This window comes from Glycine max, chromosome 13 (genome assembly GCF_000004515.6).
Source record: "Glycine max cultivar Williams 82 chromosome 13, Glycine_max_v4.0, whole genome shotgun sequence".
NCBI classification, from domain to species: domain Eukaryota; kingdom Viridiplantae; phylum Streptophyta; class Magnoliopsida; order Fabales; family Fabaceae; genus Glycine; species Glycine max.
Genome location: NC_038249.2, coordinates 17997699 through 18016624, shown reverse-complemented (window position 1 = coordinate 18016624; position 18926 = coordinate 17997699). Strand labels below are relative to the sequence as shown.

At 31.4% G+C, this 18926-nt stretch overlaps 1 protein-coding gene across 1 annotated transcript; it reads left to right on the top strand.

The window, feature by feature from the left end:
- Positions 1-11066: 11066 nt before the first annotated feature.
- LOC102661422 (sister chromatid cohesion protein PDS5 homolog B-B) lies at positions 11067-16463 on the top strand. The gene is made up of 10 exons (XM_041007925.1): positions 11067-11206; positions 12992-13195; positions 13291-13472; positions 14059-14188; positions 14291-14488; positions 14767-14880; positions 15300-15373; positions 15993-16044; positions 16257-16343; positions 16416-16463. The coding sequence occupies exons 1-10, from the start codon at positions 11105-11107 to the stop codon at positions 16461-16463; spliced, it is 1191 nt and encodes a 396-aa protein (XP_040863859.1). The 5' UTR covers positions 11067-11104.
- The last annotated feature ends 2463 nt before the right edge of the window (positions 16464-18926 follow it).

Sequence of the window (18926 nt, the reverse complement as noted above, 5' to 3'; positions counted from 1 at the left end):
TAGGGAAGCCCATTATGGTTGTCTTCCAGACCTCATAAATGATCTTACGACAATCAGTATTCCCTGCCACTTCTGAGTTAATGACTGGCTGACTGGGAGAAGCATAGTTTCTTGGCTTAGGGGAAGACGAATTCCCCTCAGTTGATTGCAGTCTGCATCTTCTTGATTGGGAAGGGATGTGCCTTCTAGAGGGGGAGTTTCCTACAGTGGGATTGCCCTCAATCTCCTTGTCTGAAAATATATCCTCTTAGGAACTAAACGTTAACCAGTGCTTAAAAACTAACCGAAATTAATGTAATTAAAATGATTATGAATTAGAGCACCAGAGTTTATAATGGTGTATTTATATTTATTTACCATCATGTGGTTGGTTCGAGTGAAATTAGACTCGATTCCTTTAAATAAAATTTTGGATAGTTTAGAATCATTACATCAGAGAGAGTTTAGTTTGCAAAGCTCCCAACAACGGGTGATTTTAACCTCTCATTGTTGGACAAGTGGCCTCAGAAATGTTAAGAAGGGGGGGTTGAATTAAGATTTTGTTGGCTATTCCTAATTAAAAATTTCCCTTTCTTAGATATTCCCTATATTCAATTATTTCTTTAATTATAAGTTACTCAAATAACAACTAAGGAGAAGTAAACTTAAAAGAAATATGAACACAACAGAAAGTAAAAGAGATTAAGGAAAGAGAGAATGCAAAACTGGATTTATACTGGTTCGGCCACAACTTGTGCCTACGTCCAGTCCCCAAGCAACCCGCTTGAGATTTCCACTATCCTTGTAAAATCCTTTACAAGCAATAAACCACAAAGGACTTCCCTCTTTTGTGTTTAGTGATTACAACCAATAAGTTATTCCCGCTTCTTGCAATGAACCCCAAGGAACTTTGGTCCCTTGTGTCCAGTGATAACAACCAAGAAGTTATACGCACTTCTTGCAATGAACCCAAAAGACGTTGGTCTTTTGTGTCCAGTGATCAACCAAGAAGCAAATCCTGCTTCTTGCAATGAACCCAAGGAACGTTGGTCCCTTGTGTTCAGTGTTTGCAACCAAGAAGACCTTCTCTTGAAAACAATCACCAAGAGTAGGTCTCTTGAAAAGCTTTTTGTAAGAATGGAGGAGAGGAAGAAAAATAGAATAGCACAAGTTTTTGCCCAATGAACTTTTCTTGACAAAGCAAGTGTTGAACAAAAACTCTTAGAAAGATGTTGAGAATACTGTTAATCAGTCTTTTGAAATTTGTGTCATGGTCACATATTTATAGTCATTTGATGGCTTTTGAAGAACCATGTTTAAAGTTATGACTCTTGGCGAAAACTAATCACTTTAAAAGTTGTGACTCTTGTAGAAGCAAAGCTTCATGGTGAATCAAAGGTGATTCAAAGGTGTTTTGATGATGACAATGATGATAACAAAAGATAATGACAAAGGTGATGACAAAAATCTCAACGATCAATCAAAGAACAACTCAAGTGAATCAAAGATCAATCAAAGAACAACTCAAGTGAATCAAGAACAATTCAAGAGTTCAAGATAAGAATCAAGAAGGATTCAAGACTCAAGAAGAAAGTTTAGAGTCAAGAATCAAGATTCAAGGTTCAAGATCTCAAGAATCAAGATCAAGATTCAAGACTCAAGAATCAAGAGAAGGATTAATCAAGATAAGTATGAAAAGTTTTTCTCAAAAATTGAGTAGCACATGATTTTTCTCAAAACATGTTTACCAAAGAGTTTTTACTCTCTGGTAATCGATTACTAGATTGTTGTAATTGATTACCAGTAGCAAAATTGTTTTGAAAAAGTTTTCAAATTGAATTTACGACGTTCCTATTAATTTCAAAAAGTTGTAATCGATTACAATGTTTTGGTAATCGATTACCAGTGCCTTTGAACGTTGAAATTCAAATTCAAATGTGAAGAGTCACATCCTTTCACATAAAAGCTTTGTGTAATCGATTACACTTATTTGGTAATCGATTACCAATGACTGTTTCTGAATAAATCAAAAGATGTAACTCTTCAAAAAGGTTTTGACTTTTTCAAATTGGTTTTAAGTTTTTCTAAAAGTTATAACTCTTCTAAATTGTCTTCTTGACCAGACATGAAGAAGCTTTGTTTTGCATTTTCAATCAATTCATTCATTCTATCAATCAATCTTTTCCAATTCATTCTTTACACAAGCAAGTTTTCCACATTGATTTCTAAGTCTCTTTGAACTTCTTCTTCTTCTTCCTTTTGCCAAAAGCTTTCCAAAGTTTTCTCTTGTGCTATTCATCTTTTTCATTCCCTTCTCCCTTTGCCAAAAAGAATTCGCCAAGGACTAACCGCCTGAATTCTTTTTGTGTCTCTCTTCTCCCTTTTCCAAAAGAACAAAGGACTAACCTCCTGAATTCTTTTGTGTCTCCCTTCTCCCTTGTCAAAGAATTCAAAACGACACATACTGAGAATTCTTTTGATTCCTCCCATTCCCTAATACAAAAGTGTTCAAAGGACTAACCGTTTGGGAATTCTTTTGTATCCCCATTCACAAAGTATCAAAGGTTTAACTGCCTGAGATCTTTGTCTTAACACATTGGAGGGTACATCCTTTGTGGTACAAGTAGAGGGTACATCTACTTGGGTTTGACTGAGAATAAGAGAGGGTACATCTCTTGTGGATCAGTTCTAGTGGAGGGTACATCCACTAGGTTCAAAGAGAACAAGGGAGGGTACATCCCTTGTGGATCTTTGCTTGTAAAGGGATTTTTACAAGGTTGAAAGAAATCTCAAGGACCGCAGGTCGTTTGGGGACTGGATGTAGGCACGGGTTGTTGCCGAACCAGTATAAAAACTCTTGTGTGTTTGTTTCCTTCTTCCCTACTCTTTTACTTTCCGCTGTGCATTTAATTTCCGCTTTTACTTTCTGTTAAGTTTCTCTTCTACTTCATATTCTCTTAACAACATAAGTAAAAGCCTTAGAAGAGTAATTTTTTAATTAGTAAAGGTTTAGGAACAATTAATTCAACCCCCCCTTCTTAATTATTCTGAGGCCACTTGATCCAACAACTCTTGGCAAAAACTAATCACTTTAAAAGTTGTGACTCTTTGCCAATTTATTTTTCAAAACTAGTCACTGGTAATCGATTACCGTTATGGTGTAATCGATTACACAGTTTATTTTATCAAAGGTTGTGACTCTTCATGTTGAAGTTTAAAATCCAATGTTCAGAACCACTGGTAATTGATTACAAATATTGTGTAATCGATTACACTATTTTAAAAAATATTTTGTCACAAGCTATGACTCTCGAGATTTGAAATTCAATGTTCAAAAACATTGGTAATCCATTACATGCCCATGGTAATCGATTACTACTTTGTAAAATAGTTATAAAACTGTTTTGGGCTTCTGGTAATCGATTACTGCCTTATGGTAATCGATTACCAGAGAGTAAGGTAAAAGATTTTTCATTGAAAAATTCTTTTGGACAAATTGTCTTATTCAATCTTTTCTTTGAAAAATTCTTTTTATACTTATCTTGATGCTTTTCTTGAGGTTCTTGCATATCTTGAGTCTTCTCTTGAATCTTCACTTGAATCTTCTTGATTTCTTTAATCTTGTTTGAATGTATCTTTTTAAAAATCTTTGGCATCATCAAAATAATATTGGAAGCTTTGCTTCTACAATCTCCCCCTTTTTTATGATGACTAATCCTGAAATCAAGAGAATATATGCAATATTTGATCTATCGTTCACTCATCTCTTTCTCCCCCTTTCTTTTTGAATTTGTGCTTAATTTAAGACTCAGTAAATAATTTTATGTCTTGATTTCTAAAATACCCATTTTTCTCTCCCCCTTTGGCAACATCAAAAAGCCAAAGTGCGTGAAAAAATAAAATCATACATAAATAATTTTAAAACATACAAAACATAATTTTAATAACATATTCATAAATTTCAGTCATAGTCATATATATCAACAAAATAACCAAGTTTAAACACATCAACTTAATAACCAAGTTCAGTCATAATCAACTAAGTACCAAATAAGTAAACAAGGTAACCAAGTTTAGAAAATAAACAACTAACATAATGTCATAAGATATAGCCAGATACACAGCAAAGAAATATTAATCTAAATCAATGAATGCGGTGGTGGAAGGTCGAAGCATTGACGGATGAAACTCACATCCTCCTCAAGCCGATCAATACGAGTATCCATGTCTGCAAATCGTGTATCAATGCGGCTTTTCAGGGAGTCAAAACGCTCACCGACATACTGTGTAGTCCATCCATTCTATCGAGAATGCTTTGCATAAGGGATGAAGAGTCATCCCTCTAAGGAAGTGGTGATGGAGAGCAGTTCTCTGCTGCCTGTGCAAGAACGTCCTTCTTCACCCAAGAGCCATCACGCTCTTTGCGGTATCCAAAGGAAGTAACTACTCCCGCCCTAATAGAAAATGATTTCTTGACTTGAACAAATGTCTTAGAGTCAAGAGGGACATCGAAATGACGCAAGAATAGAGTAATTAGATGAGGATAAGGAAGGGGTGCATTTGATCGCAATGCCTTTTGCATGCGATATCTGATAAGGTGGGCCCAGTTGATTTGACGACCGATAAGTAAAACCCATATGACAACCATGTCTTCCTCAGAAACCTGAGCAAGGTTAGATGACCGAGGAAGAAGGATACACACAATCAGATAGTGCATGATGCGACATTCAAATGCCAATGATCCGACAAATAATCTAACGGTCATATCCAATTGATTGGTGCAAACCAACCTGCGGGCATCATGATTGGAGAAATCAAACTTCCAGTCCTCATCAATGGTGCCCTCAAATGGTACACCATCACTAGACAATTGGGTTAATTGAAAGAAAAGGGATTCATCAATAACCATTTTAATCCCATATACCTCAAAAACTAGAGTACCCTCCTGAATTTCTAAATTTGAATAAAAAGCTCTAACTAATTCAGGATAGAAAAGAAGTTTCATAGACATGAATTGGATTAACCCGAAGTTTTGAAATGCTTGAAAACAGTCAAACATTTCATCATCAAAAGACTTCAAGTCAAGAAACTTAGGTTCTAGTATAGAACGAGAGGAGAAAAAGGAAGTGTACCGGATACGTTGTTCTTTCAAAGAAAACAACGTGGAAGATGAAATGGAGGGAGGAATTGGTGTTGTCAGCGCTCTAGAGGCTCCGTGACTTCGAGTTCCGGTGGCCGCGGATGAGGTCAAAACACCCTTTCTTTTCTTTGATGATTCTTCCATTTTAGGAGTTTTTTTTTGAAAGTTTTGATTGGTAGAGTTAAAAGAGAATCAACAATGATGAAGAATGGGCTTTGTGGGAGGTGATTAGGTTAAGAAGTGAGAAAGTTATGCGAATTTTAAGTTTTGGGGGTAAGGAGTGCCGCAGAGAAGAAGAAATGCAACTCTGCATTTCTGTCTGCTTCGTATTTATATGAAGAGATGAGTTGTAATTGATTACAACTTTCTTGAAATTGATTACATAATCGATTACACAATTCTTGTAATCGATTACACATACTAGTAATCGAATATTAGAGAACTAAACACTAAATACTAAGTATCAAATAACAATCATCAACACATATCATGGTAATTCTTTACTTAATTCAATTATTTTAGCATATCAACAAAATTTAATCATATCAAAGTATACATAATCAATTTAAGCATAATCAATTAAAAATTCAATCAATCATGTATATTCAAATTTTTTAAACTAAATATAGTTAATTAATCATAGTAAATTTTAATATAATCAAACAGTTTCAACAATTATTTTCTATTAGTCACAATAATAACTTAACTGAAAATACTAATCATACCTTAATTCATAGAGATAGTTTAGATGCTACCTCTTTTGAGATTTTACTGATAGTGTTGTCAAGAAGATGTTATAAAAGACAATCTACATTTTTGAGAGTCATCCTCCTCACTTTTATAGTTCTTTGTTAAGAGGTTGATCTGTTCTTGCTCTGAGCCTTCAGATGAATCATTATCGTCCCAAGCAATGTAGGCTTTCTTAGTCTTCCTTTCTCCATAATTTTTCTTTTCAGTTTTCTCAGTCCATTTCTCATTTGTTGGACAATTTGCCTTTATATGTCCCGGTTGATTGCACTTGTAACACCTTGGCGTTGGAGAAGTCTCTTGTGATCCCTTATTTTGATTGAAATTTTGAGGTCTTTGATTTCTTCTTGTTTTGATAAATTTGTGAAATCTTTTCACAAAAAGGGAGAAGTCTTCTTCATCATCCGAGTCCTCGTTGTCAATATCTTTTTGGAAGGAGGATGAGGCTTTAAGTGCTATTCCCCTTTTTCTTTTGTCACTTTCTTCATTTTAATTGAGTCCTTGCAATTCCATCTCATGTTCCTGCAAATTTCCAAACAATGTGGCAAGAGACATACTAGATAGATCTTTAGATTCAGTAATGGCAGTTACCTTTGGCTGCCATTCTCTATTTAGACATCTTAGAACTTTATTTATTAAATCCTCATTTGAAAATGTTTTTCCTAGTGATGCAAGATAATTAACTATGTGAGTGAATCTTTTCTGCATATCTTGTATGTTTTCACTTGTTTTCATCCTAAAAAGTTCATATTCATGGGTTAGAGTATTAATCCTAGATCTCTTAACATCAGTTGTGCCCTCATGTGTGAGTTGAAGTGTGTCCCACATCTCCTTGGCATTTGTACAGTTTGAGAATCTAAAGTATTCATCTATTCCTAGGGCAGAAGTAATGATGTTTTTGGCTATAAGATTATATTGAACTCTTCTTCTATCTTCTTCAGACCATTGATCTCTAGGTTTTTCTATTGTTGTGCTTCCATCTTCTATGGTGGGTACATAAGGTCCTATTTTTATGGCTTCCCAAATGTTTAAATCTATTGATTCAATGAAGATTTGCATACGGATTTTCCCATAGTGATAACCTTCTCCATTAAAGATAGGAGGCCTATTGATGGAATTTCCTTCTGGGAATAAGAAATTTGTTGAGGCCATATTTCTTGAAGTTTCTAAACTTTCTACAAGAAACCTGCTCTGATACCACCTGTTGGACAAGTGGCCTAAGAAAATTTAAGAAAGGGGGTTGAATTAAGATTTCGTTGAATATTCCTAATTGAAAATTTCCCTTTCTTTGATATTCCCTAGATTCAATTATTTCTTTAATTGTAAGTTACTCGAATAACAATTAAGGAGAAGTAAACTTAAAAGAAATATAAATACAATAGAAAGTAAAAGAGATTAAGGAAAGAGAGAATGCAAAACAAGATTTATACTAGTTCGGCCCCAACCCGTGCCTACGTCTAGTCCCCAAGCAACCTGCTTGAGATTTCCACTATCCTTGTAAAATCCTTTACAAGCAATGAACCACAAAGGACTTCCCTCCTTTGTATTCACTGATTACAACCAATAAGTTATTCCTACTTCTTGCAATGAACCCCAAGGAACGTTGGTCCCTTATGTCTAGTGATAACAACCAAGAAGTTATACCCACTTCTTGCAATGAACCCAAAAGACGTTGGTCTTTTGTGTCCAGTGATCAACCAAGAAGCAAATCCTACTTCTTGCAATGAACCCAAGGAACGTTGGTCCCTTGTGTTCAGTGTTTGCAACCAAAAAGACCTTCTCTTGAAAATAGTCACCAAGAGTAGGTCTTTTGAGAAGCTTTTTGTAAGAATGGAGGAGAGGAAAAAGAATAGAATAACACAATTTTTTGCCCAATGAACTTTTCTTGACAAAGCAAGTGTTGAAAAAAAACTCTTAGAAAGATGTTAAGAATAATGTTAATCAGTCTTTTGAAATTCGTGTCATGGTCACATATTTATAGTCATTTGATGGCTCTTGAAGAACCATGTTAAAAGTTGTGACTCTTGGCAAAAACTAATCACTATAAAAGTTGTGACTCTTTGGCAATTTATTTTTCAGAACCAGTCATTGGTAACCGATTACCATTATGGTGTAATTGATTACACAGTTTATTTTATCAAAGGTTGTGACTCTTCATGTTGAAGTTTGAAATCAACGTTCAGAACCACTGGTAATCGATTACAAATATTGTGTAGTCGATTACACTATTTTGAAAAATATTTTTTCACAAGCTGTGACTCTTGAGATTTGAAATTCAACATTCAAAAACATTGGTAATCGATTACCAAAATAGTTTTATAACTATTTTACAAAGTAGTAATCGATTACCAAAACAATTTTATGGTAATCGATTACCAGAGAGTAAAAACTCTGGTCAAAGATTTTTCTTTGAAAAATTCTTTTGGACAAATTGTGCTATTCAATCTTTTCTTTGAAAAATTCTTTTTATACTTATCTTGATGCTTTTCTTGAGGTTCTTGCATATCTTGAGTCATTTCTTGAATCTTCACTTGAATCTTCTTGATTTCTTTAATCTTGTTTGAATGTAACTTTTTAAAAATCTTTGGCATCATCAAAATAATCTTGGAAGCTTTTCTTCTACACTCATTGTCACGAGAGACTTACAAATATAAAAGTGGGATGAAAGGAAAGATAAACGGATTGAAACGGATCGGTCAGAGCTCCAAAAAAAAATTTTCCTTGTATTGGCTTCTTTCCTTTTCTCTACTTTTCTGTTCTGCTTCTTCTATGGTTACTTTGTGCTTAGGAAATCAAATGTTTCATTTCTTTTTATATGCTTCACCAATTGATGGGTCAATCATAACTTTTCTATGCGCTTAGCGCAACACTCATGTTGAGCGCATATGTCCAACTGGATCAAGTGACCACACGCTAAGCCGCAATATGCACGCTTGATCGTGATAGTTGCCTTCTAGTGTGGCTTCTTGCGCTAAGCAGCTTTTTTGGACCGAGCGATTATAACTCACCACTGGAGAATCCCCTTGAATCCTTATTTCCCTAACTAGGGAAGTCCACCAATAGAGGGCATACCTTTGGAAGCTAAGGGCAGCCAAAGGAACCTTCCCTTCCTCACTTGTATGATGGCAAGCAAAGGGTTGCTCAACCTTCATTTTCCAATCTAAATAAGCCTCTACATTGTCCTTGCTGTGGAAGTATAGGAGGTTAATGTTAGCCTCTTGAGGCTTTCTTTCCTTTTTTTTCTCCTATGGGAGTGAGGTCTAGGATGTGACCTATGCCTTCCTCCATAATAGTCACTAAGTTCTTCACATAGGCTCTTGCAAAAGTCATGACTACTATAAGAGACATATTTTTCTTTTATTAACTCTTTCATTATTTTTCCTCTTTCTTCATCTCTTATTTGTTCTCTCTCATCTTGATTTATTTCTATCCTCTCTTTTCCTTTTTCTTTTCTTTCTAGTTTTTCTTGATTTATAATTTTGGTCCAAATATATAGAAAATTCAGTAAAAATTTCAGCTCAAAATTCACAGTGACCAATTCCCATTAATTTTTACAAGTTCGTATGTTCAAGCTGCCAACACCAACGATTTCAACCTAGAAATCAAGAGTAGTGTTTATGTTGCTTAAGGCTTGGATAATTATAATTTGTGTTTTCCTATGCTCAATTGTCTTCAATAACACAATTCAAGAGAGCTTAAGGCTTATTTTGATTCATAAATCTAGCCACAACTCAAAATCCAAGATGTTTTTGAAAACCCAAACTTAACTTAAATTCAACAAAAACTTTTTTCAGCCCATAGAAAATATGCTCCTTTACATTTTGGATATTAAGTTTTCCAAAATATAAAAAAAGAGCCCTGTTTGATTTGTATGGGGGCACAGGAAGAAACATCCCTTAAATTTATACTCTTGTGAGATTTGAGTCAAGTAAGATATGAATTATCATTCTCCTTTGAAGCACACAAATTAGATTAACAATAACAAAAAAGAAAAATTAATCATTTTCTAAATACATTTTTTTATGTATTTAATATTTAATAGTTAATAACTCACTTGGTCTTTTAACTTTATATTTTAGGTTATAATTTGGTCCTTATTTATTAAAAGTTGTAAACTAGTCTCTTAAGCAATGTCTTTTATAACACATATATATCATTTTCGAAACATTGATTTTTTTCAATTTTGAGGCACAACTTTCAACCTTTTTATTAATTTAAGACGTGAAATTTGTTCCATTAGTTTCACTTGCATAAAAAACTATGAAGATCAACTAATGTTTGAAACAAAAAGGATCCTAATACATGATGAATATCACCTAAAAAATGGGTCTCCCAAGCAACAAAAAGGGATTATGTATATTAGATTTTTTAGTTGTTTAACTGTTCATCGGATATGCTTAATTTGATACAACTTTCATCTTGTTTATGTCATTTTTTTTGCCCAAAAATTAGTTAGGTTTCTTATTTTTCATGTGTGTGAATCAAATAGGACAAGTTTCACATCTTAATGTTTAATGCTTAATTTAATATTTAATATTTTTCATGTGTGGTGAATGTATAGTATTTAATGTTTAATGCTTCATAGTTAATATTTAATCTTTAATATTTATTATTAATATTTAATGTTTAATGTTTAATGTTTAATGTTTAATGTTTAATGTTTAATGTTTAATATTTAATATATAATATTTAGTCTTAATATTTAATATTTATTAATTAGCATTTAATATTTATTACTTAATATTTAATATTTATTAATTAGCATTTAATATTTATTACTTAGCATTTCTTGTTTATTGGTTACTATTAAATAATTTAATAATATAATATACATCGATAAAATGGTTTTCTATCTAAAATAACATTAAGGCAATAGGCGAATGTTTAATATTTAATATTAATGTTTAATATTTAATGCTTAATATTTATTTCTTAATATTTAATATTTATTACTTAATATTTATTTTTTAACAATTAATATAAATAATTTAATAATATAAATATACTTGTATAAAATGGTTTTAATTTGAATGAAGAAAACTTTGTTAGGAACTCAATTTGCTATTTTTTTCTCTTCCTTGTTGATATATTTCTCTCTGTTAAAATAGAAAAAGAAGAAAAAAAAAAAGAGAACATAAAAAACACTCCTAATAGTGTGCTTGAAAAACCAACAAGGTTAAAAGAGGTTTTAGGAGGGTGAGTGTGTTCAACAATTATAAGACTCTTGAAACAAAAGTTATGGCTTCTGAAGAGAAAAAGTTAGAAAATCAGCTTTTAAAAGTGGGAAACAAGCTCTTAAAACCTCCATCATCTACCAATGGTCTACTCTATCTTTTGAATGTAAGCAACTATTCACTTTTTTATTATTTTTTTTTGTGTAATATGCGTTTTCATTATGATTTTTCAATTTGTAATTTTTTTTTGCATCATTTGTTCGCTTATTCTATTAAGGTTTCAAGAATCAATTTTCAGTCGTAGGTGATATGTTTGTTGTGTGTTTCTTGAATGGTGGTGTTGGCTTTGGTTTTGCCTTAATTAATAGCATCACTTTTGTTTGTAATTGCCACTATCTAACCAAAGTGCCCAAATCTACCCTAATTGCACCACTTTCAAGGTTTTAATCACAATCATGATTTTTTTTTGTGTACCTTAATATTGTGAGAAATTGAGGTAGATTTGATCCCTTTGGTTAGATAGTGGAAAATATTTATGTTTTTCCTAATGGTTTATACCGACTTTTGCTCCTTATATATGCATGATTTGTAAGCTATTAGGAATTCTAGGATTTTTAATTGGAGAATAATTTGTTTCCGAAATGTTCAACAACGACACCATAACTGCATCACTTCCAAGGTTTTAGATAATGATTGCAAATTTGTTATGTTCCTTGATTTTGTAAGAAATCGTGAGTAAGTGTTTTATATTGCAAGAAACTATGGGCAAATGCAACAATAATTCTAGTGATGGACTCTCAAACTCAAGAACTTAATGTTGCAATTGAAATTGTAGTCACAAATCATTTTTTAAATCCTTATTATAAATTGTTACAAAAACATAAATATTCTTTAATATCCAATAGAAGTGATAAAGGATTTTAAAAATAGTTTGGAAGTGCAATTTTGATCATCAAGGTTTTTGGGGTTTAACCATAATTATGGTCATTAGTCATATTTACCTGTAATATCAAGGAATGTGACAATAATTGCAATATAAAACTTTGTTTTATACAAATTTTTATTGTTTATACTTGATCCATAATTTGTTTGTAAGTTTGATTGATTTTTTAATTTCAGAATAATTTGTTTGTAAATCTTGAATGGTGATGCACGAGATGAAGTGTAAATACATTGAATTCATAAATTAACTTAATGATAAATGAGTTTGGTAGATGAATTTATTTTTAAATGAACTAAGGTTTAATTGAAATAATATTTAATCTGCATTGTGTTGAGATGGGTTGCCTTTGACATTAATCTTCTTGATTGTTCATGTCTGCATAAGGAATTGCAAATTATTTTAGATGTTGGCTAGAATTAACTAAATAAGCTAAACATGTGGTATAATTGGGAAAATTGAATTGAAAGTTGATCTTGAGTTTATCATTTTTTATTACACACACACACACAAATATATATATATATATATATATATATATATATATATATATATATATATATATATATATATATATATATATATATATATATATATATATATATTAAAGTTTCATGTAATTGCTTGTGTTTCTCTCACTTGTTATTGTTTATAAATTCTTTTTTTTTTTTGCATACCTAATACATAAGTACTCATCTTAGATGTCTAGTTTGAGATTTTTCACCCTTATTCACTACATTCATAACTTTTTTTTTTTTTTCTGAATTGCTGATGTTGTATATATGTTTTTTGGGATAATTTTTACAATTAGTTTAAGTATTTGAAAATCATTGTTTAACTTTATTTGTTAACTAGTCGCATTTTCTTAGTACTACAAGGGTTTGAAGTACTTTTAAGCTCAATAATGTCTATTAACATTCATGAAAGTCTTAAAGTGTACTTTTAACATTATGAATGACCAAAATATTAATCACATTTCTTGATCTTACTTTTCTTAAAAATAAATTGCAGCGGGTTAAGAGTCTCTTAGAAAGGGTTGAACAATCACCAACTAAATCTTTACAGGATGCTCTATCACCATCTTTGAAAGCGTTAATTGGTGATGCCCTTTTAAGGCATGCCGATATTGAGGTTAAAGTTACAGTTGCCTCTTGTGTAATTGATATAGTAAGAATCTCTGCACCTGAAATACCTTATGATGATGATCAAATGAAGGTGTGTACAATTATATTATACTACAAGTTTATTGATTTCTATCGTTATGTTTACAAAGTATATATGTTGACTTTATGGATGTCATTTTTGTGCAGGAGGTCTTTCGATTAATTACATCATCATTTGAAAATTTACATGATAAGTTAAGCAAATCATATACAAAAAGGACTTTTATTCTTAATGTTGTTTCAAAATTCAGGGTATCCATGATAATGTTGGATCTTGAATGTGATGATCTAATTTTGGAGATGTTTCAGCATTTCTTGAAGGAAATAAGGTAGGAATTGTTGCATACGAGCCCAACATCAAATGAGATTTTGATTCTTTGTTATCATTTTTGCTTTATTTACTTTATATATTGTATAATCACTAAGAATATGATCTACATAGTTATATTCGGTGCGCAATTGCTTTAAATGTGTATTATTAGGGTTAATGTTCCACCTGGTTCTATATTGATCTTAATGTTTCTTTGGTGGTTTATGTCTCTCCTTCCTTTTATGTAACATTAGTGTGATATTATTGCACTTAATCATTATATTCTTGGTAGAATGTGAAAAATATTAGAGAGGTAGCTAATTGAGTACAATTAGTTAAACTTTTGATTATAGGAATTACATTTATAGTAGTAGCTGAAATTAAGTGTGTTTTTTAATTATTGTTTGAAGTTAATATGAATTAATATTAGATTTGATAATTATAGTGTGCTACATATTGATGCTTATTTTATATGCATTTTCTTTCTTTTTTCTTAATACCATGCAACTCATGTATTGATTTGAGAAAATGATATCTTCCATACTTTTAAGTTAGAAGCAAAATTGGTGGTCATGGTTCTAACCAAGTACGCTTGAAAATTTTAGGTATCATCATCCAATGAGTGTTTTTTCAGACATGAAATCCATAATGGTCCATACTTTTGAGGAAAGTAATGATAGCTTCCCAACAAACTTGCTTTCTCCAATCTTAGCAAGTGTAAAGAAAAACAATGAGGTTGGAGTTGGCAATTGTTTCTATGCGAATATTAATTACAAAATTGAATCATTTTTCATTGTCAATTTCTTATTGTAGTCATTCTCTCTATTAATGATTCAGGAAGTTTTGCCAATTGCTCGAAGGTTAGCGGAGAGTGTTCTTGAAAGTTGTGCAACCATACTTAGACCTTATTTAAAGCAAGTAGTGAATACATTGGGTATTTCCTTGGATGATTATAGTGATGTTCTAGTTTCAATATGCCAAGAAAAAATTGGTAGCTTGAAGCAAAATGATGAATTTCTTACTAACGATCACATGGTAAATTTTCTTGTTTACATATTAATTTGTAAATATTTCCTAGCTAATAAAATTTCAAGATGAGATGACTTGTGATCAACTTTACTTTTGGTTTAGGAAGATGAAATTGAATCAAGAAAAGAGTTAGTAGAAGAATCAACACAGGTGTATTATTTTATGTCCATTTTTTCCTTTTGTTCTATATTTATCCTCCAATGTTGGATATAGGAATATTTCAATTTTTTATTATGATTGATCAAGTGTATGAGAATTTGAAAGAACTTGCACCACCTCAACAGGATAAACCTATCTCTTTAAAATTGTTGGAGGCTTCTAAGAGTTCAAATCTTACTATTGAGAAGGAACCCAAGAAATTGATTGACTTTAGAGAGGGTACTAAGGATATGGATAAGGTATTTTTCATGCATGCTTTAAAACTTTTTAGAAGTTATTATCTATTTATATCATTCAAACATGATATTAGGTTTATGTGTGTATTTTTTTGAAAAAAAAATCATCAATTAATCAACTAATCTTTAGAGGAACCCCCCAAGACAAATTTGAAGTGAAAACACTTTCCTGGAAAACATTTTTATGTATCATGTTTCTATGTTTATAAAATTATGAAGAACTTCATGTTACATTCATTAGAATGCTTTCCCTTTTGGAAAATCCTTTAGGCAACTTTGTTTTGTATGGTAGACTTCTATAAAAATCTTATTATATTGATAATTTTCATTTGTTAGCAGTTCCAAAACCTACAATTTTGACTATTTCTTCCTAATTGTGAAGTATCTCACTTTGATGGCTAATATTCTTGTTGTTATCTTAGATGTCTAATACCAAAGCATATGGTGCAAAACTTGTTGGTACACGTGTTAAGGTTTGGTGGCCAGATGATAAAATGTAAGTACATGTGCTTTCTTTATTTTGTGACATGTGACTAAGATTTTTTGTAAAGCAGGGACTAAAGATAAGGAGTGTTGTATGTGTGTGTGTGTGCATGTGTGTGCACACTCAAGCATTTACTTGTAACTTGTACATGTTGTGTACCTAATCGCATAAATTGTTTCTTCATTGGTATGTTGTTACAATATCTTTTAATAGTGCATGTATGTATTCGCTCAAGCATTTACTTGTAATTTATTAATTTTGCATATTTGGCTGACAAGTATGTGGTTGCATGGTCTTTTAGGTTTCTTATCCATATTAATGTTAACTTGGGTGGCAATTACATTATAATTCTATTTAAATGTGCACAGACACACATATGCACACTCACTCACACTAGAGTTTGTCGATAATGAAGCCATCATTGTGGTTGTTGCCATTTTCCATAAATTGTAATTTTTTGCACTCAATTGAACATATTTTTATCCTTATAAAAACAAGGTAATTTGTTGCGCACACACACAACACTATCACATGCATATTATTTCTATAATTACATTACGTTTTATTTTGGGTGAATTAATAGTATAGAAATATAAATTATATATTCTTGTTGACACATAACCTTTTGTAGGTTTTATGAAGGTGTTGTCAGTTATTTTTATGCCCCTCGTAACATGCATAAGGTGATTTGATAGCTCTACTATGATCTCTATACCCTCCATTCTTTTATATGTATCATAGTAGAACATTTTAACTTTTGTTATATTGCTTTACCCATTTTAATAATAATGTGTTTTCTACAACGGAAAACTCAAAATTGCTTAATTAATTATATGTTTAACTTGTCATTACCACTATCCTTTTTATTCTCTTATAATAATTCTCTCTATTTTAGATTGTGTATGATGATGGTGAAGAGGAATATGTAATTCTTAAAGAGGAAAAATGGAAAATAATTAAAACTAGTGATAATCTAGACACGGTGAGTCTCTCTACCTTAACCTTTATAGATTTTTCCTACATGTCTATCATTGACAAATATTTCTTTTGACAGGGTGAAGGAACTTATTGCACGTGTCATGATGCTTTGAAAGATTTGTAGGTGTTGCTTATTATTGATATCATTTAATATAAAAGATGTTTCTTTCCTTTTATTTTTTGAACAATTATCTTAAAATTATTTTGTTCTATGTGTGTTACCCTTTTATGAATAGTGCTGGCTAGGGGTGTTAAAAAAACTAGTTCGAATTGAACCGGATTGTAACCGAACCTAAGTCGAATTGGTTTTTTCTCGAACTAGTTTAAGAAAAAATGAGTGTACTATTTTATAAAACCAATTCAGTTAACTGAATTATTTCTACAAAACCAGTTTAGTTAACCGAATTGATTTTTATTGAAATATTTTTTATTTGAAATAAATAGTTCAAAAACTAGTTCGAAATTGATTTGACTCTTAAAATCGGTTTAAAATTGGATAAAAATTAGTTTAGTCTATAACCAATTTTTTAAAATTAGTTCAGTTTTGAACTAGTTTTTAAATCAATTTGACTATTTGAAATAAAATCGAACCGATTAAAATAGTTTGAAACCAATTCGGTTCGGTTTTTTTACCGAACTACATTTTGACACCCCTAGTGTTGGCATTTATCCATGATCTATTTGGTTGGTTGTTTTATTGTTGTATGTACAAATATGTTTTAGCCTATGCTTCAAGCATAATTAAAAAAATTCCTCATATGATTTTTCCTATGGCATAGTTTTAAGCAAATGATTTGAATTTGGTTTTCAATTTGTCAATTCAATTGTGGTGTTGCTATGTTGTGTGTTATGATGTTATAGCTATTATGTGTGCCTATTAAAGTTAAGCTATTATTTATGCAAATAGAAAACACCACAAGAATAAAAGCCTTGTGTAATTTCATGTGAATGTGGTTATTAATGTTGAGTGCAATAAAATCATTGACCTTACCTAAACTATTTTAAAATTTGAATAGTATAGTATATTGAGCATTGCTTTAGAAATTGGGTTTTATATCATAAAAGATTCAATCAGATATGACCAATTTATTTTTTTATGTAGTGATTTTGCTTTGTAGTTATGTATATATGTTCATCTTTTGAGTTTGACCTTCCTTAGTTCACATTTTTATATGATTATATCAGGTCGCCTAAAAAGAGAAAGCGAACAAATAGGTATTTTTCTTTTAAAAGGCTTGTGAATGACATGAATTGGTATCTATTTGATATCTCATTTTGTTTACTTTACTTTCTAGCAATGGTGGAGCCTCTTCATGTAAATCAAAAAGGGTATCCAAAAAGTCTGACAACTCAGATGATGGCAGCGCAACTAGTCGTAAGTAGAACATGATTTTATTAATTGCATGTATAACTGATTTAAGTTAATTACAAGAGTAAATACTCATTTTCATCCCTGAAAGTGTGGGGCACTGGCAAATTCATTTTTGAAAGATGAAAAATTAAAATTTAGTCCCTAAAAATGTAAAAAATGCAACAAATTCAGTCATTTTGATGACAAATTAGTCCATCTACATTTTGATTAAGGCCACCTGAGCAAACATTTTGTGACATTTTTGTTCCGACATGCCACGTAGGCGGTTTCATTAACGTTAGTGGATGAAAATTAATTAAGGGGTGAATTTGTCATACTTTTTACACTTTCAAGGACTAAATTTTAAATTTTATCTTTTAAGGACGAACTAGTCAGCAGAAAAAAAGGCTATTTACCATTAATTTAATTTAAAATCTTGAATGAAATTAATTAATCAATGTGTATTTGGTGATTTATTTTTATGTGTATGTGTTTGGTGAGTTTGAGTGAGTTTGAGCCCAAGAGGATGAGTTTTGGGTCATGAAAGGTATAGGTGGTGTTTTTAGTAGAATCATGGGTGTGAAAGGAATTCTAAAGTTTTTAAAACTCATCTCTAACCCTTGCAAAGTATTAAACATTGTCACAACTCTCACTCACACTTTGTTCTTCTTCCCTTAGTAAAACTCATTCCCTAGAGGTTGGAGAGCTTGATTCATTTCACTCAAAAGGATTTATTTTTCTTTTGAAGTCCCACAGCTGAGCTTTGAAGTGGTGACCTAATCTTCTTCTCACCTTGTTCTTCATTTCATTTTCTTTCTCTTGAAGCAACCAAGAAGGTTCCATGGAAATCATTAGTCGTGATTCAAATTTATGATTTGAGGGTGTTTTGGGTTTGGTTTGTTGTCTCCATAGTATTAGCAGATAGTTTGGTGAAGGAAAGCTTTTCCTTTGGACTCAAAGCTCCCCCTTTTGTTTTTATTTCTTTATAAAGGTAATTCATTTGAATTTTAATAGGATATGGAAGTTCATCCTAACTTTGAGATGATTTTTGATGAGTTGTTACTTCAAAAATGATTTTTTATTGCTTTGAATTTGGTAAACTCTGTATTTTGTATTGTTGAGATGTTTGGGGATCTTTGGGAAGTCATTGGAAGGTGTTATGCCCATTTGAAAGCTTTAGGGACATTCCACTTAAGTAGATGAGCACATTTTTTTTTCTAGGCACATGATATTTCG